General features: G+C 58.8%; 1 protein-coding gene across 1 annotated transcript in view; it reads right to left on the reverse strand.

The window, feature by feature from the left end:
* Positions 1 to 1,139: 1,139 nt before the first annotated feature.
* Positions 1,140 to 27,846, reverse strand: part of NBEAL2 (neurobeachin like 2) — a 31,893-nt gene continuing 5,186 nt past the window's right edge. The window contains exons 2-55 of the mRNA XM_053985407.1: positions 27,350 to 27,438; positions 26,171 to 26,335; positions 24,927 to 25,008; positions 22,848 to 23,161; positions 22,681 to 22,763; positions 21,743 to 21,828; positions 20,644 to 20,929; positions 20,466 to 20,572; positions 19,836 to 19,913; positions 19,664 to 19,747; positions 19,438 to 19,536; positions 18,064 to 18,635; positions 17,842 to 17,974; positions 17,642 to 17,761; positions 17,230 to 17,560; positions 17,050 to 17,132; positions 16,846 to 16,938; positions 16,395 to 16,566; positions 15,844 to 15,977; positions 15,603 to 15,762; positions 15,427 to 15,529; positions 14,906 to 15,050; positions 14,626 to 14,784; positions 14,382 to 14,541; positions 13,444 to 13,529; positions 12,349 to 13,008; positions 12,097 to 12,275; positions 11,864 to 12,023; positions 10,939 to 11,076; positions 9,693 to 9,998; positions 9,450 to 9,599; positions 8,654 to 8,811; positions 8,449 to 8,573; positions 8,154 to 8,274; positions 7,910 to 8,067; positions 7,660 to 7,793; positions 7,473 to 7,580; positions 6,652 to 6,747; positions 6,447 to 6,571; positions 6,223 to 6,363; positions 6,011 to 6,141; positions 5,824 to 5,933; positions 5,627 to 5,744; positions 5,452 to 5,549; positions 5,249 to 5,365; positions 5,073 to 5,162; positions 4,846 to 4,955; positions 4,588 to 4,760; positions 4,165 to 4,259; positions 3,969 to 4,085; positions 3,725 to 3,886; positions 3,502 to 3,650; positions 2,486 to 2,621; positions 1,140 to 1,634 (exon numbers count right to left, since the gene is read on the reverse strand). Coding sequence (XP_053841382.1) covers positions 1,530 to 1,634; positions 2,486 to 2,621; positions 3,502 to 3,650; positions 3,725 to 3,886; positions 3,969 to 4,085; positions 4,165 to 4,259; positions 4,588 to 4,760; positions 4,846 to 4,955; positions 5,073 to 5,162; positions 5,249 to 5,365; positions 5,452 to 5,549; positions 5,627 to 5,744; positions 5,824 to 5,933; positions 6,011 to 6,141; positions 6,223 to 6,363; positions 6,447 to 6,571; positions 6,652 to 6,747; positions 7,473 to 7,580; positions 7,660 to 7,793; positions 7,910 to 8,067; positions 8,154 to 8,274; positions 8,449 to 8,573; positions 8,654 to 8,811; positions 9,450 to 9,599; positions 9,693 to 9,998; positions 10,939 to 11,076; positions 11,864 to 12,023; positions 12,097 to 12,275; positions 12,349 to 13,008; positions 13,444 to 13,529; positions 14,382 to 14,541; positions 14,626 to 14,784; positions 14,906 to 15,050; positions 15,427 to 15,529; positions 15,603 to 15,762; positions 15,844 to 15,977; positions 16,395 to 16,566; positions 16,846 to 16,938; positions 17,050 to 17,132; positions 17,230 to 17,560; positions 17,642 to 17,761; positions 17,842 to 17,974; positions 18,064 to 18,635; positions 19,438 to 19,536; positions 19,664 to 19,747; positions 19,836 to 19,913; positions 20,466 to 20,572; positions 20,644 to 20,929; positions 21,743 to 21,828; positions 22,681 to 22,763; positions 22,848 to 23,161; positions 24,927 to 25,008; positions 26,171 to 26,335; positions 27,350 to 27,438 — 8,394 coding nt within the window. The 3' untranslated portion in view covers positions 1,140 to 1,529. The remainder of the gene's footprint in view (positions 1,635 to 2,485; positions 2,622 to 3,501; positions 3,651 to 3,724; positions 3,887 to 3,968; positions 4,086 to 4,164; positions 4,260 to 4,587; positions 4,761 to 4,845; positions 4,956 to 5,072; positions 5,163 to 5,248; positions 5,366 to 5,451; positions 5,550 to 5,626; positions 5,745 to 5,823; positions 5,934 to 6,010; positions 6,142 to 6,222; positions 6,364 to 6,446; positions 6,572 to 6,651; positions 6,748 to 7,472; positions 7,581 to 7,659; positions 7,794 to 7,909; positions 8,068 to 8,153; positions 8,275 to 8,448; positions 8,574 to 8,653; positions 8,812 to 9,449; positions 9,600 to 9,692; positions 9,999 to 10,938; positions 11,077 to 11,863; positions 12,024 to 12,096; positions 12,276 to 12,348; positions 13,009 to 13,443; positions 13,530 to 14,381; positions 14,542 to 14,625; positions 14,785 to 14,905; positions 15,051 to 15,426; positions 15,530 to 15,602; positions 15,763 to 15,843; positions 15,978 to 16,394; positions 16,567 to 16,845; positions 16,939 to 17,049; positions 17,133 to 17,229; positions 17,561 to 17,641; positions 17,762 to 17,841; positions 17,975 to 18,063; positions 18,636 to 19,437; positions 19,537 to 19,663; positions 19,748 to 19,835; positions 19,914 to 20,465; positions 20,573 to 20,643; positions 20,930 to 21,742; positions 21,829 to 22,680; positions 22,764 to 22,847; positions 23,162 to 24,926; positions 25,009 to 26,170; positions 26,336 to 27,349; positions 27,439 to 27,846) is intronic.

The raw sequence follows: 27,846 nt of genomic DNA on the forward strand, positions 1-27,846 counted from the left end.
GGCTGCGGCCACTCGTGCTCGTGACACGCGCCAGGGGCTGCTGGGGACCCACTGCCCCTGCCTGGGACATGGGGGGACGCAGCTGATGCTGCTGAGACACCCCAAATTCGTGACACATGTGTGGGGAGCTGCTGAGACACCCCAAACTCGTGACACATGTGTGGGGAGCTGCTGAGACACCCCAAACTCGTGACACATGTGTGGGGAGCTGCTGAGACACCCCAAACTCGTGACATGGGGGTGGCACAGCTGCTGAGACACCCCAAACTTGTGACACATGTGTGGGGAGCTGCTGAGACCCCCTAAACTCGTGCTGTACATGTGGGGAGCTGCTGAGACACCCCAAACTCGTGACATGGGGGTGGCACAGCTGCTGAGACACCCCAAACTCGTGACACATGTGTGGGGAGCTGCTGAGACACCCCAAACTCGTGACATGGGGGTGGCACAGCTGCTGAGACACCCCAAACTCGTGACACATGTGTGGGGAGCTGCTGAGACACCCCAAACTCGTGACATGGGGGTGGCACAGCTGCTGAGACACCCCAAACTCGTCACACTTAAGTACAGCTGCTGCTGAGGACCCCCACACTCACGACAGCCACTGAGATCCCCCAAACTTGTCACACGTGTCCAGAGCTACTGAGACCCCCCCCTAAAACTGATGGCAGGTGGGCGCAGGGCTGCTGAGAACTCCCACACTCGTGACACCTGTATGTGTGTGTGTGTGTGCAGAGCTGCTGAGGCCTCACAAACTCGTGACAGGTGGCTACAGAGCTGCTGAGACCTGTCCCAGCTCGTGACAGGGAGGTTCAGAGTAGCTGAGACCCCCCAACCCCAACTTGTCACACCTGGCTAAGGAGCAGCTGAGACCCCCCAGACTCGTGACACGTGTGTGTGCAGCTGCTGAGCCCCCCTGCCTGTAAAATGCGGGCACAGAGCTGTGAGTCCTGCCCCGCTGGTGACACGAGTGTCCCCGTGTCCTCCTGCCTGGCACAGCCTGGGCTGGGCCCCCCCCCCACAACGCAGGACACCGGAGCGGGGGCACACTGGGGGACACACACAGGAGGGGGTGTGTCCCCATCTCGGGGCAGCCACGGGCCTCACACCTTGATTTCCCACAGATATATTATTATTATTATTATTATTATTATTATTAATAACAATTCTTTTTTTTTCTGTAAAAGCTCTAAAAATGGATAGAAATAAAAAATAAGCGGGGGACACCCACACGCCGCCGGCTCCTGGCCAGCGGGCACGGCGGGGGGGGCTGTGCCACCCCACCCCCCCCTTCCCAGCGAGGGGTCCCCACCTCCTCCTGTCCCCCCTCCCGCTGTGACAACGGGGGAGGCGGCTCCCAAAAATCCAGGGGGGGCTGGACACCCCGGCGGGGCTGGATAAGGCCACGGATGTCGGGCGGGGCGGGGCTCTCCGGGCCCCCCTCGGCGCCCGGGGGTCCCCAAGTCCGTGTGGGGGGCACGGGGCACCCCCGGGGTGGGTGGGTAGGTGGGTGGGTGGTGGGTGCCAGCCTAGGCCCTGCCCTCGGAGGGGTTGTATTCCGTCTCTCCAGCCGACACCTGGGAGATGCGCCGCGTGGAACGCCACAGCCGCCGGTGGAACTGGCCCGGCCGCACCTGGGGACGGGGGTGAGCGCCTTTCCCATCCCCAAATCCTCTATCCATCCCCTCCCATGCCCCCATCCCAAGTCCTCATCCCCTTCTCCATCCCCATCCTCATCCTCTTCATCTCCATCCCATCCCAAGGTCCTCATCCCCTTCTCCATCCCATCCCATCCCATCCCATCCCATCCCATCCCATCCCATCCCATCCCATCCCAAGTCCTCATCCCCTTCTCCATCCCCATCCTGTTCCAAGGTCCTCATCCCCTTCTCCATCCCCATCCCATCCCAAGTCCTCATCCCCTTCTCCATCGCCATCCCATCCCAAGGTCCTCATCCCCTTCTCCATCCCCATCCTCATCCTCTTCATCTCCGTCCCATCCCAAGGTCCTTATCCCCTTCTGCATTGCCATCCTCATCCTCTTCATCTCTCCCATCCCAAGATCCTCATCCCCTTCTCCATCCCCATCCCAAGGCCCTCATCCCCTTCTCCATCCCTATCTCCTCTCAGTTTCTCATCCCATTCTTCCTCCTCATTCCTTCCCAGATCTGCTTCTCCATCCCATCCTCTTCTCCTTCCCCATTTCCATCCTTGTCTTCTTCCAGATCCTCATCCTTTTCTCCATCCCAATCCCCTTCCCAAAACCCTTTATCCAACCCCATCTTCATCCCCTTCCCTATCACCATCTCCTTCCAGACCCTCATCCTCCTCTCCATCCCCATCTCCCTCCCATCTCCACCCCCATCCCCTTCCCCACCCCAGCCCGGTCCCCCTCAGCTCTGGGGAGGACACACCGATGTCCCCACCCAGGGGACACCGAGCCACGTCCCCCTCCCACCCTGCCCTGGCTGGGGGTCCCGCTCACCTCCGCGGGCTGCCCAGCGCCCACCACGATGAGTTTTCCATCCTCCAGCCCCACCAGGATGTGGCTCTTCTCCTTGGTGACGGACACGCTGTGCACGGGCACCCGCATGGGCACGGGGGGCACGGCCGCCCTGAGGCTGGGGACACCACGGAGTGGGACACCACGGAATGGGACACCATGGAGTGGGACACCACGGAATGGGACACCATGGAGTGGGACACCACGGAATGGGACACCACGGCGTGGGACACCACGGAGTGGGACACCATGGAGTGGGACACCACGGAGTGGGACATCACAGAATGGGACACCACGGAGTGGGACACCACGGAGTGGGACACCACGGAATGGGACACCACGGAATGGGACACCACGGAGTGGAACACCATGGAATGGGACACCACGGCGTGGGACACCACGGAGTGGGACACCACGGAGTGGGACACCACGGAATGGGACACCACGGCGTGGGACACCACGGAGTGGGACACCACGGCGTGGGACACCACGGAGTGGGACACCACGGAGTGGGACACCACGGACTGGGACACCATGGAGTGGGACACCACGGAATGGGACACCACAGAATGGGATACCACAGCATGGGATACCACGGAATGGGACACCACGGCATGGGACATCATGGCGTGGGACACCACGGAATGGGACACCATGGAGTGGAACACCATGGAATGGGACATCATGGAATGGGACACCACCGCGTGGGACACCATGGAATGGGACATCACAGCATGGGACACCACAGCATGGGACAGCATGGAATGGGACACCACGGAGTGGGACACCACGGAGTGGGACACCACAGAATGGGACACCACAGAATGGGACACCACGGAGTGGGACACCACGGAATGGGACACCGTGGAATGGGACACCTTGACATGGGACACCTTGGTGTGGGACACCATGGAATGGGACACCACGGAGTGGGACACCACGGAATGGGACACCCTGAGGGCATGTCAGGGACTGGACAGGGCACAGCCATCCCTCACCTCTGGAGCTCGCGGATCTCCAGCCCGCACTCCGAGGTCCCCAGCACCACGAAGTCCTCAGTCAGGCACATGGCTGTCACCTCCCGGTCCAGCGGGACGGAGGACAGGAGCTTCCCGTTCACCGAGTACAGGTGCAGCGCGAACCTCTCCTGCAAGGAGCACAGCGGGAGCGTGGCGGCGGCGCCGGTGGCCAGCAGGGGACCGTGGGGACACCTGGACCTACCTTGGAGCAGGAGGGTTGCCCCACGGCGGTTTGGGCCACCACCTGCCCCTCGGGCCCCACGGCCAGGTGGGACAGGACGGCGGGGGGACAGCTCTCGCCGGGCGGCCGCAGGGAGCGGATGAAGAGACCCCGGCGCACGGTGTGGGTGATGATGGTGCCGTCCTGGGGGGAGGAAGGGGACGCAGGGTGACGGTGGTGGTGGCACCGCCCATCCCACGGCCACCCCACGGCCCCGCCAGCTCACCTTGGAGCCGGACACGGCCATGTCCAGCTCGGTGCTGATGGCCACACACGTCACCTCGGCGTCATGGCCGTACAGCACCTGGACGGGCTTGGGAGCCAAGCCGCTGGAAAAGCCACCCTGGCGTTGGGGACATGGGGACATCAGTGACCTGCTGGCAGCGCCCACCACGAGCTCCCCCTGCCCCTCGAGCCCTTACCTGCTGTAGGACCTGCCACACCATGCAGGTGGTGTCCCGTGAGCCAGAAATGAGGTAGATGCCGCAGAGGTCGAGTGACAGGCAGGTGACAACATCTGCGGCAGCCAGAGGGACACCATGAGGTGTCGGTCCCCTCCCACCACGCTTGGCCCCCCCCATCCATGGGATGGCACCACAATGTGTTTTTGGATGTAGAATTGCTGCCAATCCCATTCCAAGATGTATTTTGGGGTGTGCATGCTGCTGCTCCTCACCCCTCCCCTCCAGCTCTGAGGTTGGGACCTGGACTGTCCCCAGGAGATGGAGACACTGGGAGATGCCCCTCATGGTGTCACCTGTCTCCCGCTATGGCCCTACAACCCCATCAGGGCATCATCAGATCATCATCATCATCATCACCATCATCACGGGAGGAGGACGTACCTATGTGCCGGGTGATGTGCCCCACGACCTTGCCTTTGGCCAGCGAGGTGACACGGAGGCTGTTGTCCCAGTGTCCCCCGCTGAAGAGCAGCTTCCCGTCGGGGGACACGGCCAGCGTGCGGGAGCTCAGGTCGGCCCCGGGGGCGAAGGGGCCCTGCAGGAAGCGCTGGGTCCTGTGAGGAGAACGTGGGATGGTGGTGGTGGACTGGTGGCGCCTCCAGGGACCATCCCTGGGGACCCTCCGCCCCAGTGACTCACTTGGCGTTGGTGACGGTGGGGTCTTTGGTGAAGCTGAAGTAGTTGGAGATGTTCTTGTCGTAGGGCAGCCAGTTATGGGTCCCCAACAAGCCGTTGGCACTCACGGTGACCTGGGCAGAGGGGGAGGAGAGGTGACACCACTCTTACTGCTGGGATCCTCCCTGGTTTGGTCCTGGGCGCCCCCGGACCAGCAAAACATCCCCGTGCCTCAGTTTCCCCACACTCACCAGGATGTCGGGGGATCCCTGAGTGATGAAGGAATGGGCCTGGTTCTTGGGGACCACGGCCTGCACCAGGGCCACCCCATCGCTGATGCCCTGCGGGGACACAGCAGCTGCTGGGCACCCTCCTGGCCACCCCACCCCTCCCAGTGCTGCCCAGGGACCCCCGGGGGCGTCCTCACCTCCACAAAGAAGGACTTGAGCTGGCCCAGGTTCTCGAAGACGTTGGGGGAGCGGGTGTCGAGGTGGGCCAGCCTGCGGGCGGCGCTCTCCGCCGACAGCCGGGCGGGGTGCGGCTCCTGGGGGGGCACGGCGCCCGTCAGAAGTGGGGGGGACCCCCCAAAAGGGGCCGGTTTGGGGGGCTGGGGGTGGGGGTCTGAGCTACCTTGAGCAGCTGGCAGGGTGTCTGCCCGAAGTTGCTGATGATGCCCTCCAGAGCCTTGCGCTGCGTCTCGTCGGTGATGGCGTCCAGGTCCACGGCCCCTGCGGATGGGGACGGTCACGGGGGGTGGGGGACACACCCCTGGCGGGTGTCCCCCTCCCTCCGCCCCACAGCTCACCCTCGTAGGTGCAGTAGTAGAAGACGTTGAGGGCCTCCACGGCGGCCGGGCCGCGCTGCTTGTACCCAAAAATGAGGTCGATCCACTCGTGGAGGTGGGCGGAGACATATTCCGACTCCTGTCCAAGGACGGGGCGTCAGGGCGGGGTGGGAACGGCCCCGGAACGCCCCCAGGGCTGAACGGGCTCCCCATCTCACCAGGGCTTTGCGGTGCTGGTGGATGAAGTCCTCGCGGGAGCGCGCCCACCGCGGCAGCACCACGTCCCCCACCTTCTCATTGGAGAGCTGGAGGCAGCCCAGGTCAAAGCCTGCGGGCAGGACGAGGATGATGAGGGACACAGACCCCGCCCCGCGCTCCCCTGTTGGTGACAATGGTGTCCCTTACCGTTCTGGTTCTCCAGGAACTCCGGGAAGTAGAAGAACTCCGGGATGAGCTCCTTGACATCCACCGGGTTCTCCATGCGGGCTTGCCACGCCGCCGGCACCGAGTGGAACTGCCGGTCCGAGCAGTCAAACCTGGAGGCACAGGACACCTGGCTGGAGCCTGGCTGTCCCCACGAACGTCCCCTCTGCAGGATCCACCTGCCGGGTGCCCACCTGCCGCTCTGCAGCTGGATGTGGAGGGTGGTGAAGGGCTCGGTGCGGATCAGGTAGTGCATGACCCCGGCGGCGTTGGAGTAGTGAGTGCCGTAGTGGAACTTGTCCACCGTGCCCGTGGGGTCCTCAAAGCTCTCGTACCTGCAGGCCAGGTGGGATGGGGTCCACCAGGAACCGGCCAGGTGCTCCCCGCATCCCCCGCCGTCGGTTTGTGGGGTACTCACTTCTCCTTGACGTCGCGGGCGTGCCGCTCGTTGACCACCCCGATGGGCTTGGACAGGTCCCGGAACACGGCCGGGTTGGTGAGGTCCAGGGTCTCCGAGATGTAATCCCGCAGGATCCAGGGGAACTGGGCGGGGGCAGGAGGTGGGTGAGGTGGGGTGGGGGCACCAGGTCAGTGTGGGGACCGTGGGGGACACAGGGGCTCACCACGGGGTACTGGGACAGGTCGTTGTAGGTGCGCCCCGCGATGGTGTTCAGCTGCATGAGGTACTCGAAGTTGGAGATCTCCCGCAGGACCCATTTCTGGAGAGAAGGGAGAGGGAGGAGATGGGCTTGGGGGGAGAGGAGACAGGGCAGACACCCCCCGCCACATGGCAGTGCCCGTCCCTTGGCCACCCTTGGTTCCAAAGTTGTCCCCAGTCTTACGGCCATCACTGGTCCCGCAGTTGTTCCCAGAACTGTGGCCGTGTCCACGCCATGGTCATCCCTGGTTCTAGAGTCACCTCTAGTCCAATGGCCACCCCCATCCCATAGCCACCCCCAGTTCCATGGCCATCCCTGCACTCAGACCATCCCATGTCTCACGGTTGTCCTTTGTCCCATGACTGTCCTCACGCCATTGCCATCCCTGGTCCCATGGCCACTCCCAACAGCCATCCTTCATCCTCTGTCCAAGTCCATGTCCATGTCCACGTCCATGTCCATGTCCATCCCTGGTCCCATGGCCACTCCCAACAGCCATCCTTCATCCTCTGTCCAAGTCCATGTCCATGTCCATGTCCATGTCCATGTCCATCCCTGGTCCCATGGCCACTCCCAACAGCCATCCTTCATCCTCTGTCCAAGTCCATGTCCACGTCCATGTCCATCCCTGGTCCCATGGCCACTCCCAGATCCACAACCATCCCTGATCCCCTGTCCATGTCCATCCCTGGTCCCACGGGCATCCCCACCCCACGCTGTCACCCTCCCTTCTCCATCTGGGAAGGGGACACACGGAACATGGACGGGCGTGGTGGGGCCGGTACCTGTGTGAGCCCCGAGGCTTTGAGCAGCTCCTGGGGGGACCGGCTGCCGAAATAGGTCTGGTTGGGGGGCCGCAGGCCAAGGATGCAGGAATACACCTTGTTCCTCACCTGGACAGGACAGAAGGACGTGGAGCTGCCAGAGCTCGGGCAGAGCTGTGGCCCTGGGAGGGGATGAGGGGGTCCCCACCTTCTTTCTGAAGTTGAGGAAGTAGTTGGCCTGGTCGATGAAGAAGAGCTCGAGGGCGGAGCGGCGCAGGTTGTAGCGGCGCAGGTGGACCTCGCGCAGGTGGGACAAGGGGCGCTTGAAGTCGTAGCCGATCCCTGCCGAGGGCGGGGGGACGCGGGGACCCCCCAGGTGTCACCATCCCGCCATTCCCGAGGCAGGGACGGGGCTGGGCGGGGGTTCCTCACACCCCTCAAGGAGCGCCCGCTGTTACCTCCCTCCGTCTCCTCCTTCTCGCTGCTGCCGTCGTAGAAATAAACGTGCTGGGTTGTCACCTCCAGGCGCCCAGGGACCACGGCCACTGTCGTGATGAGCTCGCAGTCCTCCGACACCACCAGCTTCTCCCGCTGGTTCTGCTCCTTGGGCTCAGCCCTGCGTGGCACCGTGGGGTGAGGACACTCTGGTGGCACCCCCAGCCCAGGTGAGCCCGCGCTGTGGCAGGGGTGGGGTCACTCAACTGGTTGTCCAGGACAGGGAGGTCCTCCTCGGCCAGCTGGTCATCCTCCAGCTCGCTCACCTTGGCCTCCTTGGCCATGGCGAGCGGGAGGGACTCGGCGGGGTTCTGGAGGTGGTCAGCTCCTGAAATGAGGAGGGGGTCAGCAGGAGCCACCACCCCCACGAGCTGGGGGCAACTCCTCTGAAGCGCTCCCAAATCCAACGCCATCCATGCCATCTCCCAGCCCGACCCCACCGGTGACATCCCTCGCCTGTGGCACGGGAGGACCCACAGGTGCCCCAGCGCCACCACCTCACCCAGATTGTCCCGTAGGGCGCTGGCCTCCAAGTGTTGGTCGAAATTGAGGTTGGGCACCAGCTTCAGCCTCATCCGGGAGTAGGTCTCGGCACTTGACAGCTTCCAGCGAACCTCCGGTGGGTTCCTGGGGGACAGCGGGGGGTCAGGCACCCTGGGGAACCCCTGGCTGTGCCACCCCTCCCTGGGGACGAGGTGGGGACTCACCGGTCGGCCCAGGCGGAGCGGGGCGAGGTGAGCAGGCGGCACAGGGACTGCCACTGCTTGAGCACGGTGCTGTGGTGGTTGTTGGTCTGCTTGAGGACGTTGGCGTGCCGGGCGTTCTCCGCCTTGCAGCGCTTCGCCGCCGGCTCCAGCACCAGCTCCTGCCGAGGGGGCACCAGAGTGAGGTGACAACAGGCTGGGGCTTGGGGACGTCCACAGGGTGACGTCCTCAGGGTAAGGAGAACATCGCCAGGATGATGTGGTTGGGATGAGGAGTGTGTCCCTGGGATGATATCCCCGGGATGAGGACCACATCCCAGGGATAATGTGCCTGGCACGAGGAGCACATCCCCAGGACAACATCCCCAGGAGGAGGAGCACTTCCTGAAGGCAATGTCCCCAGGATGGCATCCCTGGGGTGAAGAGCACAACCCCAGGATTAATACCCCAGGGAGAGGGAGCACATTCCTAGAACGACATCCCCAGAGCGAGGAGCACATTCCCTGTGTGACATCCTTGGGGTGAGGAGCATGTCCCCAGGCTGAGGAGAACCCAGAGTGACGTCCCTGGGGTGAGGAGCATGTCCCCAGGATAAGGAGCTTATCCCCTGTGTGACATCCTTGGGGTGAGGAGCACGTCCCCAGGATAAGGAGCACATCCCTGGATGACATCCTGGGGGTGAGGAACACATCCCCAGGATGAGGAGCACCCAGAGTGACACCCCAGGGGTGAGCAGAGCGTCCCCAGGATAAAGAGCACGCCCCAGGGTGACATCCCAGGGACAAGGAGCAGGCAGTACCTGGAACAACTTGCGGCTGGCCGCCTTCTCCTGCTCCCGGCGCTGGGAGCTGCTCATCATGGCATCGTAACAGGCGTTCCAGAAGTTGGACATCAGGTCGTGGCTCCTGGCAAACGTGTCCATCTCAAACTGGGCCATGGTGGGCTGCACCTGGACGAGCAGAGAGGCATTCCCAGGGCTTGGCACCCACCACCCCTCATCCAAGGTAATCCCACAACAACCACCCCACCCCACGGCACCCACGTGCTTCTCGATGAAGCCCCTCCACTCTGGGGTGGTGCAGAAGAGCTGGAAATCCTCGTAGAAGGTGGGGCTGCCGTTGGTGGGGGGCAGCGAGGGCAGGAACTGCTGCAGCTGCAGGGTCTCGTAGCACTGATCCATCAGCGTGCGGATGATGGGCACCAACCAGGAGAAAGTCTCCGACCTGGAGTCCAGGGAGCGCCGCAGGGGCGTCTCCAGCTTCCCCAGCAGGTAACAGGCCTCGTCCCTCCGCGGGGCCGACGTGGTCTGCAGGAGGCTGTGCAGCTTCACGTAGGCCAGCGAGTGCAGCTGCGGGGACAGGGGACGTCAGGCGGGGGCCGCTGCGGCGCCGCCGCGGTGCCCGGGGAGGGGTGACTGTAAGAGCCCGTCTGAAGCCCCTCATTTTCCATTCTGCCTTCCGATTGCCACGAGAAAGAATCCCTTCCCCCACTGCAGTTCCGGCTTAGAACAGGACACAGCACAGGTGGAACCACTGAACCGTCACGCTGGCTGTTCCGAACAAGGCCTGGCAAGAACTTGGCAAGGAGTTGGCAAGGACTTGGCAAAGACCTGACATGGACCCAGCACGGGACAGCCTGATGCGCGGCCTGCTTCTAATCTCCGTTCTTAAGCCCAATGAACTTTTGGGGTGACTCTCGCGGTCCTTCATTGAAGACCCCTCATCTGCCTCGTTACCACTGTGACAAACAAAGAATGAGAACCCTCCTCCCAAGGACTGAGACCCCTGCTATAGGGAGGAGGGGAAATTGGTGGTCTGACCACTAATGACATGACCTGTTTTCCTTCAGTGATTCAAATGGACTTATTCTTCATTGGATTCGTCTTGCTTTGGTGGTTTCTGTGGACTCACCTGTTCCCGCGTGGCGATTACAATGGACTTTCATTGTTACACTTGTTCCCCCCTCTTTCCTCTGTGGACTATAATTGGACCCCCGAGTCGACCAGAACTTCGAAGACTTCCCCGACACGACAGACAGATCCCCATCGTCCAGACCACTGAGGATCTCGCCTGTGTTGGTAGCTATTCCCATACCCCTCTTCTCTCTCTCTCTATCCTTTATCTCCTTTCCGATCCCCACCATCGCATTTGCTGTTTTGGCCCCTAATAAAGGTGCATTTGTTGTGATTAACTGACAGTCCCTTGTTGTTTGCCTTTTTTGCACTTTTGGGATCGGTGAAAAGAACCATCACGACACCCCGCAATAAGCGGATCGTGACAGTGACCCACCTGGGGGTCCTGCAGCAGGATGTACCCGATGAGCACCCGCAGTCCCGTCTGCGCCATCTCCTTCAGGTCGGAGGTGCCGTCGGCCAGGTGGTGCCACACGCCCAGCTTGTCCAGCAGGCTGCTGACCCCCTCGTAGATCTTGGGGGGGGGACACACACCGTGAGCCCCTGCCCGGGCAGGAACCACACCCCTGCCAAACCACCGGCCCCATCTCCCAGCCCTCCTCGGATTCGGGCTGAACCCAGCTCGTGACAAACTAGTCTGGGTTTGGCATGAGGTTGGGGCTCAGGATTTATGGTCAGGGGTCAGGATTAGGGCTGGGGTATAGGATAGGAGTCAGGGTTGAGCTTCGGGACAAAGGTATAGCAGTAAGGTTTAGGATTAGGATGTAGGAAGTACAGTGAGATTACAGGCTGTGAGTAATTGGAGTTTACTCTTTGAGTTTACACAAAGAGTTAGGGTTAAGATTAGGATTAAGGGTTGGGCTTTATGACAAAGATGTGGAGTTAAGGTTTAGGATCCTGATTTAGGAGGAAGAGTTAAATTTAGAGTTTATGAGTTAATCTTAGGGTTTAGGTTCAGGGTTTAGAGGATGAAGGGCTGCATTTATGGTAAAGGTTTAAGATTAAAGTCTAGGATTAGGGGTTAGGATTAAGGTTTAAGGACTGGGATTGGGGTTTGATTTAAGATTACAAATAAAGCAGAGGTTATTTCCTAAAATTAGGATTAGGCTTTGATTTAAATTTAGGATTGAGTCTGAGGTTATTTCCCACGGTTAGGATTAGGCTTTGATTTCAATTTAGGCATAAATCTGAGGTTATGTTCAAGCTCTGCAGGTGGGGCTGCTTTCAGGGCCAGGGTTGACATTAGGGATTAGCAGAGCCATGGTTTGGGATCAGGAATCCCTGCTCACTCCCATCCACACCTTCTCGCTCCACAGGGCCTGGTTGTTGTGTCCCTCGGAGAAGAGGAAATCCTGGAGCAGCCGCAGCAGCTTCAGGGCATTGTGGGTGAGCCCGGGCAGCGCCGCCGGGCCCGACTCCTTCAGGTCCGTCAGCGCCGACTCCAGCATCATCTCCAGCAGGCTGTGGGACAGCAGCGGCTCCGGAGGGTGCCCTTCCCTCGGGATGCACCCCCGGGGCGCGGGCGAGGCCTCACCTGCGCTTGATCTCGTCCGGGGGCCGCACCAGCTCGCAGGCCGTGCCCAGCTTGGTGAGCACGGAGAAGACCTGGCCGCGCTCCCTCCAGGCCGCCTCGTCCCAGCCCTCGACCCCGCGCCACGTCACCGAGAAGATGATGTTGGTCAGGAGGTTGCACAGCTCCTCCTCGGGGGTTTGCTGCGGGCGGAGAGGAAGGTGAGAGGCGCCCCGCAGTGCCCCAGCATGGTGGGGATGAGGGTTTGGGGCTCACCTGGGGGTTGCTGGTGTTGGAGACGTTGTCGCTGGGCAGCACGTCCTGGTAGCTGCTCTCATCCAGGACGTTGGACAGGCTGGAGCTCTTGCGCGCTCGCATTCCCGGGAAGGGCTTGAAGCTCTCCAGGGGCGAGGGGGTGCCGGGGCCGCTGGCCGGGGTCTGGGTGCCGCTCTCGGCCGTGGCCATGGAGCTGGTGCTGGCCAGGTCCAGCCCCAGGTCGAAGGGCGAGGTGGAGAAGGGGGACAGCGGGTGGTAGACGCCGTCAAAGGGGGGACCGTCCCCGGGGTTGGAGGACGAGCGGCTGGCCCGGTCCGAGGAGTCGAAGGACTTGAAGTTGTAGGAGTGGAAGGACTTGGTGCGGCCGCTCGGGGAGATGGAGTGGTCGGAGAAGCCCTCGGAGAGCTCCTGGTCCGAGGCCTCGTATCCCAGCGGGAGGAAGACATCGAGCTCCTGGAGCTCGGCGGGCGGTGGGCTCATCCTGTCCTTGCCGGAGGGCTCGGAGAGGCGCAGCAGCTCCGGGCAGCCCGCGGTGCTCAGGCTGTGCTGGCGGCACTCGTAGGACTCCTTCACGTAGAGCTTGGTGAGCGTGTCCTGCCAGCCGGCCAACCTGGCCAGCTGCTTCACCAGGTCCTGCTGCGCGTAGATCAGGTGGAAGAGCTGCAGGAGATGGAAAAGGAGAAGGGAAAGGAGAAGGGAAAGGAGAAGGGAAAGGAGAAGGGAAAGGAGGAGGAAAAGGAGGAGGAAAAGGAGGAGGAAAAGGAGGAGGAAAAGGAGGAGGAAAAGGAGGAGGAAAAGGAGGAGGAAAAGGAGGAGGAAAAGGAGAAGGAAAAGGAGAAGGAAAAGGAGAAGGAAAAGGAAGGACACTGGATGCTGCTGCCCCAGCTCTTGATGGGTGGACCCATCCCAGCAACAGGAGCACCCCACATCCTACAAAACCATCTTGGGCTGCTGGAGCTGCACCATTTCTGTGCTGCCAGATCTGTGTCACCACCATCCCCACGGCCAGCACTTTTGGGCACAGCTGGGTGTCCAAGGAGCTCAACCCCGGGGTGACACCTTTGTCACCTCCCGTTGTGTCCCGGCCCCGCTCACCTTGCGGCAGATGTCGAGTCGGATGCTCAGCTCAGCCCGGTGGGACAGGTACACCACGGCCACCAGGTCCTTGTAGTTGGGAGGGTCTGTGGACAAAGAGAGTCAGCACAGTGGTGGGACACTTCCTGCTGTCCCCAAGAGCCACCAAAGACCCAGCCCAGCTGAGCCCCGTGGTGAAACATAAACTTTAAGAGATTTAGAGATTTTAGAGGAGCTAAGATTTTAGTTAGAGATAAGCCTTACTGGAGTTAATTAAAATAAAGGGATTTTGTAAGTAGGCCTTGATGAAGTTAAGAGTTAGTAGTTAACTAATAATTGATTGCTTGTCAACACCATGTTTCGTTAGCTGGGTTTGTAATGAAGAATGTAGAAACTGACAAACAGCTTTTAGGAACATAAGACAATTGTGGGCCTCCTCTGTTCTGAAGCCAATTGAAGACAGGGAATGGGAGTTCTACCAAGGTTCATTTGTCATATTTACATTGAAAAGGTAGCAAGGTCAAAATGAGGAAGACTTCATTTACTTCCTCATTCTGGGACCCCTCCTCATGAAAGAGACCACCGACCCATTTCAAGGAACAAACTACGTATGCTTAATAGCTTTGGGAATGATTAGCATAGGAAGCGAGGAATGGGATGTGCCAAAAGTATGAATATGTATTTGTGTTTTGGGTATTCAACACTTGTGTGGATAAAAGGACTCTGTAATCATTGGAAAGGTGCAGTGTGCATTTGGGAGCTATCCCGCACGCTGCCCGGCGCCGCAATGAACATACACTTTCTAACTTTAAACTGTTAGAGAGCTTTTGTCCGTCACAGCTGGATATCGGTGCTAGATCAATATCCGTGTTTCTTTAATAAATCAGTGGGAAGCCACCAGTGATGATCCCACGGCACATGGTTGGGATGGTTGGCCTGGCTTCTTTGGCACACGGTACCTGCCCCCAGGACCTGCTCCGAGAGGCAGCGGAAGAGCAGCATGGAGCCGGGAATGTCGCTGAGGTAGGAGATGAGCCCGTGGTACCCGATGTCCTTCAGCTTCAGGCGGCTCTTGCTGCGCTCGGGGACCTTCTCGTACTTCAGCATCTTGTAGAGGACCTGGTGGGACAGTGAGAAGAGGCCACCTGGCTGTGACATCCCTTCTGGGGGCAGCAGGAGGTGGGCGCTGGGGACCCACCCTACCTTGAAGACCCTTTCCCTCACTTCATCCGAGAACCTCTTCTGCACCAGCAGGGAGAAGAGCAGCTCCACGTGGCCCGGCTCGAAGAGGAAGGCGAAGAGCTGCTCCTGGGCTGGGGAGCCCTTCAGCAGGCTGTGGATCACCTCCAGTGCCCCACAGACCTGCAGGACACCGGGATGGTTGTCCACTGCCCTCCGAGTGTCCCACTGGGATCTCAGTGGCTTCTCCCCAGCCCAGGATTCGCTGAGGGGTTTGGGGACCACGGCGTGGCCGGTGACACACCTGCTGCTCATCCTGTGCTCCTGCCAGGTAGTTCAGCAAGCTCTGCATCTCCTCCCCGGAGAAGCTCCTGCAGAAGAAATCCTTCACCAGGCTGAAAAGGGACGTCTGCACCGTCCTGATGTCATCGGTGGCCGTGGTCTTCTCCCTGGAGGTGTTGATCGACAGACACGCGTGGGGATGTGTCCCTTGTCACCCACCACCCACCGCCAGCATCATCCCAAATCCCAACACAAAGCCTGAGGAGCTCCAGGGATCTCCTACCCCTGGGACGTGTCCACCCCACACATTTGGGTCTGCTTGTTGCAGAAGCCACCACACTCTTGGTGGCTGCTGGGGGCGGATTTTGGAGCTGGGCACAGGCTCAGGGATAGGACATGGAAGGTCCTGCACCCACCACAATGCTCCCACTTTGGAAGGAGAGATACCACCCCACAGAAATGGTGTTTAGCCAAACCACAGCTCCCAGGGGTGAAGCCCACCCCGTCAGCATTCCGGGATTCCAGCCCCGCGTGGCAGCTGACCCGTAGTAGGTCCGGATGGAGTCCAGGATGAATTGCACCCCGTACTTCTTGCGGATGCGCTGCTTGTGGTCCTTGACCACGCTGGCCAGGTACTGGATGTGACCTGCAGGGAGAAGGTGTCAGGACCCCAGGGAGGCCGGGCGGGATGGGCATTCCAGGGCAATCCCTGTTCCCACCTAAGCGCACGGCGAAGTCGCTGTTGCTCCAGATGCGGAAGTCGAAGAGGAGGTGCTGGTAGAGGAGGTGCAGCAGGAGCCCGCTGCCCTCGGAAGCCACCTGCTCCATGAGGATCTGCGAGGCCACCAAGGTGCTCATGTCCAGCAGCGTGCCAGGGACCTGCCACGGGTGACAGGGGACACTTCCAGCCCCTTGGGAACGGCAAGGACTGTGGGATGGGGTTTTGGGAGCCTCCCCCACCTTGTGCAGCAGCGCTCCGATGATGGCCGGCCCGTGGCACTGCACCAGGCTCTCCTGGTTCACGGCGTGGTTCCGCAGGAAGTTCTTCACCAGCAGCAGGAAGGCGGCCACGCTGTTCCTCTCCAGCCTGCTCTCTGCAGGGCACCGGGACCTGTGAGCCCCGGGCCCACCCAAACCCCCTTCCTGGAGATCCCACACAGTTGTCTCTCCAAACTTTTCACCCTGTTCTCCTGTTTTCTCCAGATTTAAGGAGATGGAAGCCTCTGGTGCTTTGAGCTTGGGAACGAGCAGCTGGATATTGGGAGAAAGCATATTCCACCCACGCCAAAGGTTCCTGGAGCCACCCTCACCTTCCCAGAAACGTTTGTTCGTGACTAACTGGGTCGTAACAACATCCCAAGTGGTTCCTCCATTACCCCGTAACTCCTGGAGCCTCAGGCAAGACTTCTCCTGCCCGTGGTGGACACCTGCCAGGTCCAGGAACCCCTCCGTGGTCACCTCCAGCCACCCAAGCAGGACAGCTCCTGCTTCACATCCCCCGGACTCCTCACCTGAGGACTTTCCCAGTGGGATGAGCATGCCCTGGGCGTTCCTGGAGGATGTCAGCTCCGGCCCCACCAGGTCGTTGGTCTCCTGCTCATCCTCGGGCTCCTCCGTCTTGGACACCACTTGCTCGAGCAGGGGCAGGAGCACCCCCATCCCACCCACGCAGTTGACCACGTCCTTGGGGAGGGAGGGGAGAGGCTTTGCTGGGTGGTGACAGCAGTGTGGAGGAGAAGGTCCATGGCACCTGGGGTCCCCAAAAGTCACCTGTTCCCCTGCACCACCCACGGTGGATGATGAGGACCCATGGGACAGATGGGTCACGGTGGGCCCAATACCACGGGCAGTGTCCCGGAGCGTCCAGGGGACCTGTGGGGATCCTGCCCTGGGACTGTGCCCCACGAGGGACCCCATGCCTCCAGGCCATGGCGTGGACAGGTCACCCTGTGCTCAGCCTACCTTGATGTCCCAGTTGACCACCTTGTGTCCCGTCAGCCTCCCGTCCAAGCCGTGGCTGGGAGAGAGGTCCAAGCAGATGTTGTTCCTGCAGGCCTGGAAAAGAACACCGTGGGAGCAACCTCATGCTCCTGGGACACGTCCCTGGTGGCACAGGGTCCACCAGCGCTGTCCCTGTCCCCAGGGGGGTGGGACACCTCTCCTCACCTGGGGGGTGTAGTACAGCAAGAGTTTACTGCTGAGCTCCACCAAGTCACCTTCCAGTGTGAGCGGGGATGTGACATTTGGTCCTGGGGCAGAGGACTGGGGTGAGCTGGGACATGGTGGAGGAGACCCCGCTCACCACCAGCACCCTGGGGACAACCTCCACGTCCCACCCTGACACACCTGCACAGAAGAGAGCCTTGACCTGGGCTTGCTGCAGAGCCTCGCAGAAGATGGCCACGGAGCCCAGGTGACCCTCCAGCGAGGTGGGGCTGCCCCACTCCGTGTCCTGGCTTCCGGCTGCCGTGGTGGCCACCACCCCCTCCGTGGGCAGCTGGGTGGGGGTCCAAGAGTGGGGACCGAGGGTGGCGGGGACAGACTGGGAGCGTCCCAGCACAGGGTGCTGGGTGAAGACCAGCTCCGGCCCGTGGGGCGCCGGCGGGTGGCCGGCAGTGGCGGCGGCCGTCGTGGTGGTCCGGTGGCCCGCGGAGCCGATGCAGCAGGAGGTGAAGGACTGGGAGGGAGAAGGGATCACACTCAGCCCCCAGTGAGGCCTTGCAGAAGGGTCTGGGTGGGCGCCGGGAGGATCCCCCACCTCGTGGAGGGAGGGGAAGCGGAGCTGCGCCGTTTTCCGCAGGTGTCCGTCGGCGTAGATGCTGACGATGTTCTGGCCGAAGGGCCGGCGGCCGGCAACGTGGACGATGTCAACGCAGTGCTGTGGGGGACGGAGAGGGACATCAGGACGTTGTGGTGTTCCCTGATGGGAACAGGGACGGGGATGGGGATGATGCCCACCCAAGCCGAGTCGTTGAAGGCAAACTCGGGCAGTGCCACTGTCATGTAGTCCTTCTTGGTGCACACGGCCACCACCAGCACGCCGCCCGCGGTGAAGAACGCCTCGAAGCCCGTCCCGCCCGCCGTGAAGAAGCTGGTGGAGAAAACCATGGAGAAAACCACGGTGGGGATGGTGCTGCTGCCCCTCCCCAGCCTCACCTCACCCCCTCCGGCGAGCATCACCTGTAGAGCTGCCTCCTCTTCGGCCTCGCCAGCGGCTCTGGCTCCTCCTCGCTCAGGCACAGCCAGGCGTGGAAGGCGAAGGCGCCGCCGGGCCACTTCTGGATGGTGGGCACCATGATCCCGGCCATGCCGGGGCTCAGGTCGAAGCTCTGCAGCGCCCGGGGAGGCCCCTCGCCCCTGGCCATGCCGGACAGCGCCCGGATGACCGGAGCCACGTAGGGATGCGGCCCCCGGCCCCGCTCGCGCCGCAGCAGCCGCAGGAGCTGCCGCAGCTCCCCGGGCCGGATGGAGAGGCTGCCCAAGGAGCGCAGCAGCTCCAGGAGGTTTTGGGAGCAGGCGCCGGGAAGCGCCGGCTCGGTGGCCAGGGCGCCCAGCAGGGAGCCCACCATGCCCGCCTTGACGCAGGTGAGGCGGCTGGGCAGGGAGGCCTCGCAGAGCCGCCGCAGCCACGCCGACAGGAACACCTGGAGATCCCGGCATTCCAGCGCCGGCAGCCAGGCCAGCAGGATCAGCAGGGGCTGCTCGTTGCGGATGGGACGCACTGGGAAGGAGCTGTGGTCACCCTCCACTGCCTGCAGGGGCACAAGACGGGGTTGGTGCAGCTCCAGTGCTTGGAGAGGGATGGATCCATGCCAGGCCGACCCAGGCTGGCGGCAGAGACCTTGTGTAGACCCCTGTGCATCCAGAATCGTGGAGACTCCCATGCATCCAGAATTTGGAGACCCCAGTCATCAAGGGTCTTGGAGACCCTCATGGATTAAAGATCTTGGAGACCCTCGTGCATCAAGTATGTCAGAGACCCTTATGCATCAATCCTTTTGGAGATCCTGTGCATGGAGAATTCTGGAGACTCCATGCATCAAGGATCTTGGAGATCCTCACGGATTAAGGGTCTTGGAGACTCCCATGCATTAACAGTTTTGGAGATGCTGTGCATCCAGAATTTTGGGGACCCCAAGCATGAAGAATCTTGGAGACCGCCATGTATCAAGGATCTTGGAGGCCCTCATGCACCAAGCATTCTGAAGATTCTTGTGCATCCAGAATCTTGGAGCATTAAGAATCTCTGTGCATGAAGTGTCTTGGAGGCCTCCAGGAATCAAGGATCTCGGAGACCCTCATGCATGAAGCACCTTGGAGACCCTCCTGTGTCCAGCAGTACCAGAGTGAGCAGTTCCACATCCAAAAAGGCTCAAAACTCCCAAACCCAAGCACAACTCCGAGTGAAGGATGGACCCAGGACCCCTCGGGAGGAAGCTGCTGAGAAACCAGCTGAGTGGAGAGGATGGGGGTGCTCAGAATGGGGGCTGAGATCCACAGGAACGCCCAGTGCCGAGAGCTTTGCCCAGAGTCAGGAAAAGTGGGAATGCTCACCATGTTGAGGAGCTCCTGGAGCAGACGCTGGGTGGGCTGGCCCTGGCTCCTCAGCACCTCGTAGAGGTGGGTGTAGCCGATGCGCTCCTTGAACACCTCCTGGAAGCACCGGGACAGTGGAATCCCAGATGAGCCCCACCTTGGATTAAGCCACCTCAACCCGGGTAAAAACACCCAAATCCCTCTGTTTTTGGGGTGTCCTCCTCAGGGGAGGTCCCCTGCCCACCTTGGCTGACGGCGAGTTGCTCATGATGGCCGTGAGCACCCCGAGGGCGTGGACAGCGATGGCGTCGGAGCCGCTGGCGTTGACCTACGGGGACACGGGAATGGGGGAGCTGCTGGGACATGGGAATGAGGGGACACGGCCCACCACGGGTGGTGGTTGGGTTATGGGGTACCTGCTGGAGTCCATCCCCGTTCCAGGTGGGAACCTCGTCCCGGGCTTCACCCGCCTCCCGCGAGCTGCCGAGGTAGAGCTGTGGGACACGGGGTGGGCGTGGGACACAGGGAAGGGGTTCTGGACGGTCCCCACCCCATGGATGTGTCCCAGGATTATTCAGAGCCAGGAAGGGTGAGGATGGAGATGGAGATGAAGGTGCCCAACCCTGGTGTCACCAAAAAGGACACACCACTCTGTCCCATGAGCACTTAGAGCTGGGAAGGGTGAGGATGGAGATGAAGGTGCCCAACCCTGGTGTCACCAAATGCCTGTCCCAGGGTCATTTAAAGAGGAAATAGGGAGGGAAGGGAAGAAGGAAGAAGGAAGAAGGAAGAAGGAAGAAGATGGAGATGAAGGTGTCCAAACTTGGTGTCACCCTGTCTCAGGTTTCTTTAGCATCAGGAAGGTGACGAGGATGGAGATGAGGATAGGGGTGAGGCTGGCGATGAGGACAGAAGATGGAGATGAGAATGGGGATGAGGATGGGGGTGAAGACGGTGATGAAGATGGAGATGAGGACGGGGATGAGGACAGGGGATGGGGACGAGGACGGAGATCGGGACGGGGACACTGAGGCACCACCCCATACCTTGCTGTTCTGGAGCAGGCGGATGATGTGCTCGAAGCAGTTGTTGCTGAGGAACACGGCCTGCAGCACCGGCCGGTCCTGGCAGCTCAGCATGGCCGGGATGGCGTCTACGGACGGAGAGCCTGGCTCAGCCCCACCCCATCCCACCCTCCCAAACCCCAGCCTGTTCCCAACCTACCCAACATGAGCACCCGCAGGGCGATGAGGCCGCCGGCCGCCTCGGGCGCCAGGGAGGCGGCGGGGAGGTCGGAGTTGAGCACCCTGAAGTATCCGTCCAGGAGGCTCCGCAGGGACACGGGGCCGGCGCCGGGGCTGGAGCCGTGCAGGACGTGCACCGCGGCCACCACGGAGCGCAGCGCGGCCTCCAGCAGCGCGGGGGACGGGGGGGCCCCGCTGCCGCCCCGCCGCAGGACCCCCAGGAGCACGTCCAGCGCCGCCGGGGTGATGGCCTGGAGCGCGTTGGGCTGCGGGGTTCGGCAACAGGTGGGAATTTGGGAATTCCGTCGCCCGTCGGGACACGGCCCCTTTGCCGATCCCGTTATTTACTGACCCCGAGAGATCCGGCGCTGCAGATTTTACCCCTGGGGGTGTGAATTGCTTTAAAGCCAGTTTGGGAATTATTGATGGAATTGGTTTTTAATTGCTGCGGAAATTTAAAAGTGATTTCGGCTCCAAATCATTAGTCCAAGGATTTTCCAGCTTCCAGCCCAGAGGTGAATGGGCGGTGAAGCAGCAGCTTCAGCTTAAAAATTTCCCATGTAATTAATTTTAATAATTAAATGTAAGAGTCCAAGAAAACAATTTAATTCAGTAATTTAATTATTATAGTTAGCTATTTAATAATTTAAAAATAACTTAATTCAATAATTTAATTATTTACATATTTTGCTTTATTTTATTATTTCTTTTATTTCATTAATTTTATAATTTAATTTAATTATTTAATTTAATTATTTTGTTTTATTTTATTATTTTACTTGTCCTACTTCATTCTTTAATTCCCAATTTAATAAGTAATTTAAATAATTTTATTTAATTTTCAATTATTTTGTCTTATTTTATTATTTTGTTTTATTTCATTATTTATTTTAATACTTTAATTTAATTCTTGAATTTAATTACTTAATTTAACGTTTTTGAGCTGATCCCACCGAATTTAAGGCCGGAATGATAAACGGGATTTTTAAAAGCTTTGGAAAATTCACTGGTTTAATTCCAGCCTTGGAATGAACAAAACTTTGGGGTTTATCCCTGGAATGAGGAGCTCCCAAGGGTACCTTGGATCCGGAGAGGATGGCTCCAAAAAGATGGATAATCCGGAGCTGGATCGTTTCTGGGAGCTGCTTCCCGCCTTGGAAACTCTCTGTGAGGATGAGGAGGGAAAGATTTCATCAGAGGAGCAAACAGCAAAAAAAAAAAACCCAAACAAAACCAAACAGAAAAGGGCCCCTTTCTATCTAAAAATAGGGAAAAAATAATTTTTCAGCCAAAAAAAAAATAGGGAAAAATCCCTTTCCTACCCAAATCCACCCCATGGGGGTGCTGGACCCTGCTGGTGGTGGAGAGGATGAGGATGCTCCAGGTATTCCAGCTCTGGTTGTGCCAAGAACGGGGTTTTGGCCCCAAAAAAGAGGATTTGTGCCAAACTCAGGTTCAGGTGGGGGTTTACGGGACGGAGTTTTAGGGGATTTTTGCAACGTTGCTGCCTCTAAAAGGGGATTTTGGGGCTTCCCTGATAAAAATCCCCCTTTGTGTTGATTTTTGCGGGTTCTGCAGGTGGTGCTGGGCTTAATTCCTGCTTTGGGAATCCTGTTCCTCTTCCCAGGACACGGGAGCAGGTACAGGATCCTAAATTTCTGGGGCAGGTGTAGGATAACATGGAACAGCATCCTATATTTGCCCTGGAATCCTACAATAATCCTGAGATAGGTATAGGATAACCTGGAGCAGGTGTGGGATCCCATGTTTGTGGGATAAGTACAGGATAACCTGGAGCAGATGTGGGATCCCATGTTTGTGGGATAAGTACAGGATAACCTGGAGCAGGTGTGGGATCCTTTAAGGATCAATACCTACCCCTGAATACAACATCCCCCCCACGGATCCTATAAATATTCCCTGATCCCACCCCTGCCCCAGCACCCCGCATCCCCGGACCCTCTCCCCACTTAGGGACCCCACACCCACCCTTCCCTTTCCCAAATCCCGCTTTTACCTTGGAAAAAGGCACCGAACTCGGGGGGCAGCGGGGCGGGGGCGAACTTGTATTTGCTCTTCTCCTTGGAGCTGATGGATTCCCTGGAAAGAGAAGGGTGAGGAGAGGGGGGGGGGCGGATCCAGGACGGGGGAGGGAATTTGGGATGTGGGGGGGGTGTCCCTCACCCGCTCAGCTGCCGCCGCCAGGTCTGGTAGGGGTCGAGGAAGCACTCGCAGAGGTGCAGGGCGTGGAGCATCCCGTTTTCCAGCTGGGTCCGGTTTTCCAGCTGTGCCCGGCTCTCCAGCTGTGTCCCATTTTCCGGCCGTGTCCCCTTCTCCAGCTGTGCCCCTTTTCCCAGCTGTTCCCCATTCTCCTGGCTTTCCAGCTGTGTCCCGTTTTCCGGCCGTGTCCCCTTATTTTCCAGCTGTGCCCCATTTTCCAGCTGTGCCCCATTTTCCAGCTGTGCCCGGCTCCGCTCGTCCCCCGGGATGCTCCGCAGCTGCCGGGAAAGCCGAGCTTTAATCCCTGACACGCTCCAAAAAAAGGGGAATGGGCGGGAAACTCCGCTTTGTGGGGAGAATGGGATCATCCATCCATCAATCAATCAATCGATCGACCAATCAGAGCCCAGAGCAGCACAAGCTGGGCTGCACTGACCAATCAGCAGCTAGAGTCACACAACCTGTAGGGCTGCTGACCAATCAGAACTCAGAGCTGCACTGACCAATCAGCACCTGGCACTGCAAAGCTGTTGGCCAATCAGCACCAGAGCAGCAAACGCTGTGGACACATGAACCAATCAAATTACACAGCAACACAACCTGTACAGCTCTCAACCAATCAACATCAAGAGTCACGCAAGCTGTGGTCTCACGGACCAATCAGCATCCAGAATCACACAACCTAGAGACCTGCTGGCCAATCAAATCCCAGAGGAGCACAACCTGCAGAGCTCTCAACCAATCAGCATCCAGAATCACAAACCCCATGGTCCTGCTGACCAGATCCCAGAGCAGCACAAGCTATGGATTCTCTGACCAATCAGCATCCAGAATCACACAACCTGTAGAGACACTGGCCAATCAGAACTCAGTCACACAGCCTGTGGACTCACTGACCAATCAAATCCCAACACAGCACAACCTGCAGAGCTCCTGACCAATCAGAGCCCAGATTCACATAATGTATGGACTCAGTGACCAATCAGCGCTGAGCTCCTCCCCAGCCAATCAGGCCACGCCCATTCTCATTCCCAGTTCTGTTCCCTTTCCCATTCTCATTCCCATGACTGTTCCCATTCCCATTCCCGTTCCCACTCCCATGGTTGTTCCCGTTCCTGTTCCCATTCCTGTCCCCATTCTGATTCCCATGACCCTTCCCACTCCCATGACTGTTCCCATCCCTGTTCCCATTCCCACTCCTGTTCCCATTCCTGTTCCCACTCCCACTCCCATTCCCATGATGGTTCCTGTTCCCATGACGGTTCTCGTTCCCACTCCCGTTCCCATTCTCATTCCCGCTCACAATCCCATTCCTGGTCCCACACCTGTTCCCATTCCCACTCCCATTCCCGGTCTCATTCCCACTCCCGTTCCCATTCTTGCTCACATTCCCATTCCTCATCCCACTCCCATTCCTGTTCCCATTCCTGTTCCCGCTCCCATTCTCATTCCCGTTCCTGTTCCCATTCCCATTCTCATTCATGCTCACATTCCCATTCCCGGTCCCACTCCCATTCCTGGTCCCACACCTGTTCCCGTTCCCACTCCCATTCCCGGTCTCATTCCCATTCCCGTTCCCATTCCCACTCCCATTCCCATTCCTGGTTCCACTCCCATTCCCATTCCCACTCCCATTCCTGTTCCCGTTCCCATTCCTGTTCCTACTCCCATTCCCACTCCCATTCCCACTCCCGTTCCCGTTCCTGCTCACATTCCCATTCCTGGTTCCACTCCCATTCCCATTCCCACTCCCATTCCCGTTCCCGTTCCCATTCCCGTTCCCATTCCTGTTCCCACTCCTGTTCCCGTTCCCGCTCCCGTTCCCACTCCCGTTCCCACTCCCATTCCCGTTCCCACTCCCGTTCCCGCTCCCGTTCCCGCTCCCATTCCCGTTCCCGCTCCCGTTCCCATTCCCGTTCCCACTCCCGTTCCCACTCCCATTCCCGTTCCCACTCCCGTTCCCACTCCCGTTCCCACTCCCATTCCCGTTCCCGCTCCCGTTCCCGCTCCCGTTCCCGCTCCCGTTCCCGTTCCCGCTCCCACCTGGCTCCCGCAGAGCCGCAGCAGCCGCAGCACGTGCGGGAGGCAGCCGGGGCTCCTGTCGGGCTGGATGTTCTCCAGGTTCCTGGAACGGAAAACATCGGGAATTCATCCTGCACGAGCTGGGGGAGGAAATTTGGGAAGGGGAAGAGGGAAACCTGCGGGGGGAATAAAGTGCTTGGGGCAGGGAAAATGCCATGAAAAATTCTCATATTTTACACAATTTTTATTATATGACGTTGTGTTATTGATTTTTGTTATTAATAATAAAAATAACATTTAATTTTTTTTTTAGAGAAGTGATGCAATTTGGGGGGGAATGATGGAATTTTGGGGGGAAATAATGGTTTCCTATTTTTATATGTTAATTACATTATTTTTTAAATTATTATATTCACGATTATTGTTAAATATATTAATCGTTAATATTATTAATTATTTTCAAAAAAAAATTTTTTTTAGAGATATAATGCATTTTGGGGAGGATACTCCACTGGGAGGGAATGATGAAATTTTGGGGGAAATAGTGGTTTTGGATTATTATATTTTTATTATATTACATTATTATTAATTAATTACAATAATATATAATATAATATATAATAATGTAATATAATATATAACAATATAATATACAATAATATACAATAATATAATATAATATAATAAATATAATATAATATAATATAATATAATATAATATAATATAATATAATATAATATAATATAATATAATATAATATAATATAATATCAATTTATAAATATATAATATTAAAAATAATTATTAATAATAATAACAATTACTATTAATAAAATCACGATTTTCTAATTATTATTTTCAGACGTGTGATCCACATTTGGAGGGGCACCACACTGGGGGGAATGACAGCATTTTGGGTGGCAATAACATTAATTTTTCATTCCTATATTTTTAAAATCTCCTGTTATTCTACATTATTCTAATCACTGCCATTATTATTATTATCACCACTGTTATTCCTATTATTATTATTAATTATTTTTAAAGACTGCACGCACTTCAGAGTGGATTTGGGGGCATCCCAGATTTCACAGTGATTCCCCTGGGGGAGGAATCCTGCGGGGTTTTTCTTTTTTTGTTTTTTTTTTTGGGATGGGGGCGGCACATCCCCAAACGCTTTGGGACAAACGTGGGGACACAGGACCCGCGGGAGCAGGAGGATAAGGGGGTGGGGGGGCCAGAGGGATTTGGGGGGGGTCACCCACCTGCAGATGATGATGAAGAACTTGAGGAGCAGCAGCGCCTGGCCCAGCCCCGTCCCCCTGTCCCCGTCGCGAGTCCCCAGGGCCACGCTGTGTCCCAGCCGCTGGCTCAGCACCTGCAGCACCTCCCGCGGCAGCGCCGGGATCTCCGAGCCCGGATCCTCGGGCCTGGGCGGGATTTGGGGCGCAGGATGTCACCCCGCTGTCCCCCCCACCGCCCGCCGCACCGGATGGCTCCGACCACGGGGAGCGGATGAGGAGGCGCCGCCGCCCCCACGCGCGGCAGGACGCGGGGCTGGGGCCCCACGGGGGGGGTTTGGGGACACCTGGGGGTTTTGGGGGTCAGCCAGGGGTGCTGGGGTCACCTACAGGGGTCACTTGGGGGTGTTGGGGTCATCCAGGGGTGCTGGGGACCACTCGGAGGGGTCATTCAGAGGTGTCAGGGGTCACCTACAGGGGTCACTCAGGGGTGTTGGGGTCATCCAGGGGTGCTGGGGACCACTCGGGAGGGTCATCTGGGGGTCACTCAGGGCTGCTGGGGGTCACTCAGGGGTGTTGGAGGTCACTCAGGGGTGCTGGGGGTCACCTACAGGGGTCACTCAGGGATGTTGTGGTCATCCAGGGTGGTCACTCAGGGCTGCTGGGGGTCACTCAGGGATGTTGGGGTCATCCAGGGGTGCTGGGGACCACTCGGGAGGGTCATCTGGGGGTCACTCAGGGCTGCTGAGGGTCACTCAGGGGTGTTGGGGTCATCCAGAGTGGTCACTTGGGGCTGCTAAGGGTCACTCAGGGATGTTGGAGGTCACTCAGGGGTGCTGGGGGTCACCTACAGGGGTCACTCAGGGGTGCTGAGGGTCACTCATTGATGTTGGGGTCATCCAGGGGCACTGGGGACCACTCGGGGGGGTCATTCAGGGGTGTTGGAGGTCACTCAGGGGTGCTGGGGGTCACCTACAGGGGTCACTCAGGGATGTTGGGGTCATCCAAAGGTGGGGGATCACTTGGGCAGGACATTTAGGGGTGCTGGGGTCACCCAGGGGTGTTGGAGGCCACCCAGGAATGCCTGAGGGTCATCCCTGGGTGCTGGGGTCATCCCGGGTGGGGTCACTCAGGGCTGTCTGGGGTCACTCAGGGCTGTCTGGGGTCACTGGGCGGGGTCACCGCAGGGTTTTGGGGTCCCACCTGCGGGGCTCCAGCGAGGGCAGGGCGATGACCCTCTCGAAGCTGGTGACGAAGGCCTCCAGCCACTGCTGCAGGTAGGACAGGTCCTTCTGCAAAGGAGGGCGGGGCTGGGGCCAGCAGCCAATCACAGCCCTCCATGGCCCCCGCCCATAGGGATTGGCCAATCACAGCCAGAGAAACCAGCCCCGCCCACTCAGGTGTGTGACACACCCCTGGGAGCCGCTGACCAATCGCAGCGCAGAACCGCACAACCTGTGATGCCTCTGACCAATCAGAACCTAGAACTGCACTACCTGCGAAGCCTCTGACCAATCAGAGCCCAGCACAGCACCACATGTGGACTCGCTGACCAATCAGCAGCCAGAGCCGCAAAACCTGTGGAGGTGCTGAGCCAATCAGAGCCCAGCACAGCACAACCTGTGGAACTCACCGGCCAATCAGCTCGCAGAGCACCTGTCCCTGCAGCCAATCAGGGCACAGCGGGCCCTGCCCGGCCC

The sequence above is a fragment of the Vidua macroura genome, chromosome 1 (assembly GCF_024509145.1).
Source record: "Vidua macroura isolate BioBank_ID:100142 chromosome 1, ASM2450914v1, whole genome shotgun sequence".
In the NCBI taxonomy this organism is placed as follows: Eukaryota; Metazoa; Chordata; class Aves; order Passeriformes; family Viduidae; genus Vidua; species Vidua macroura.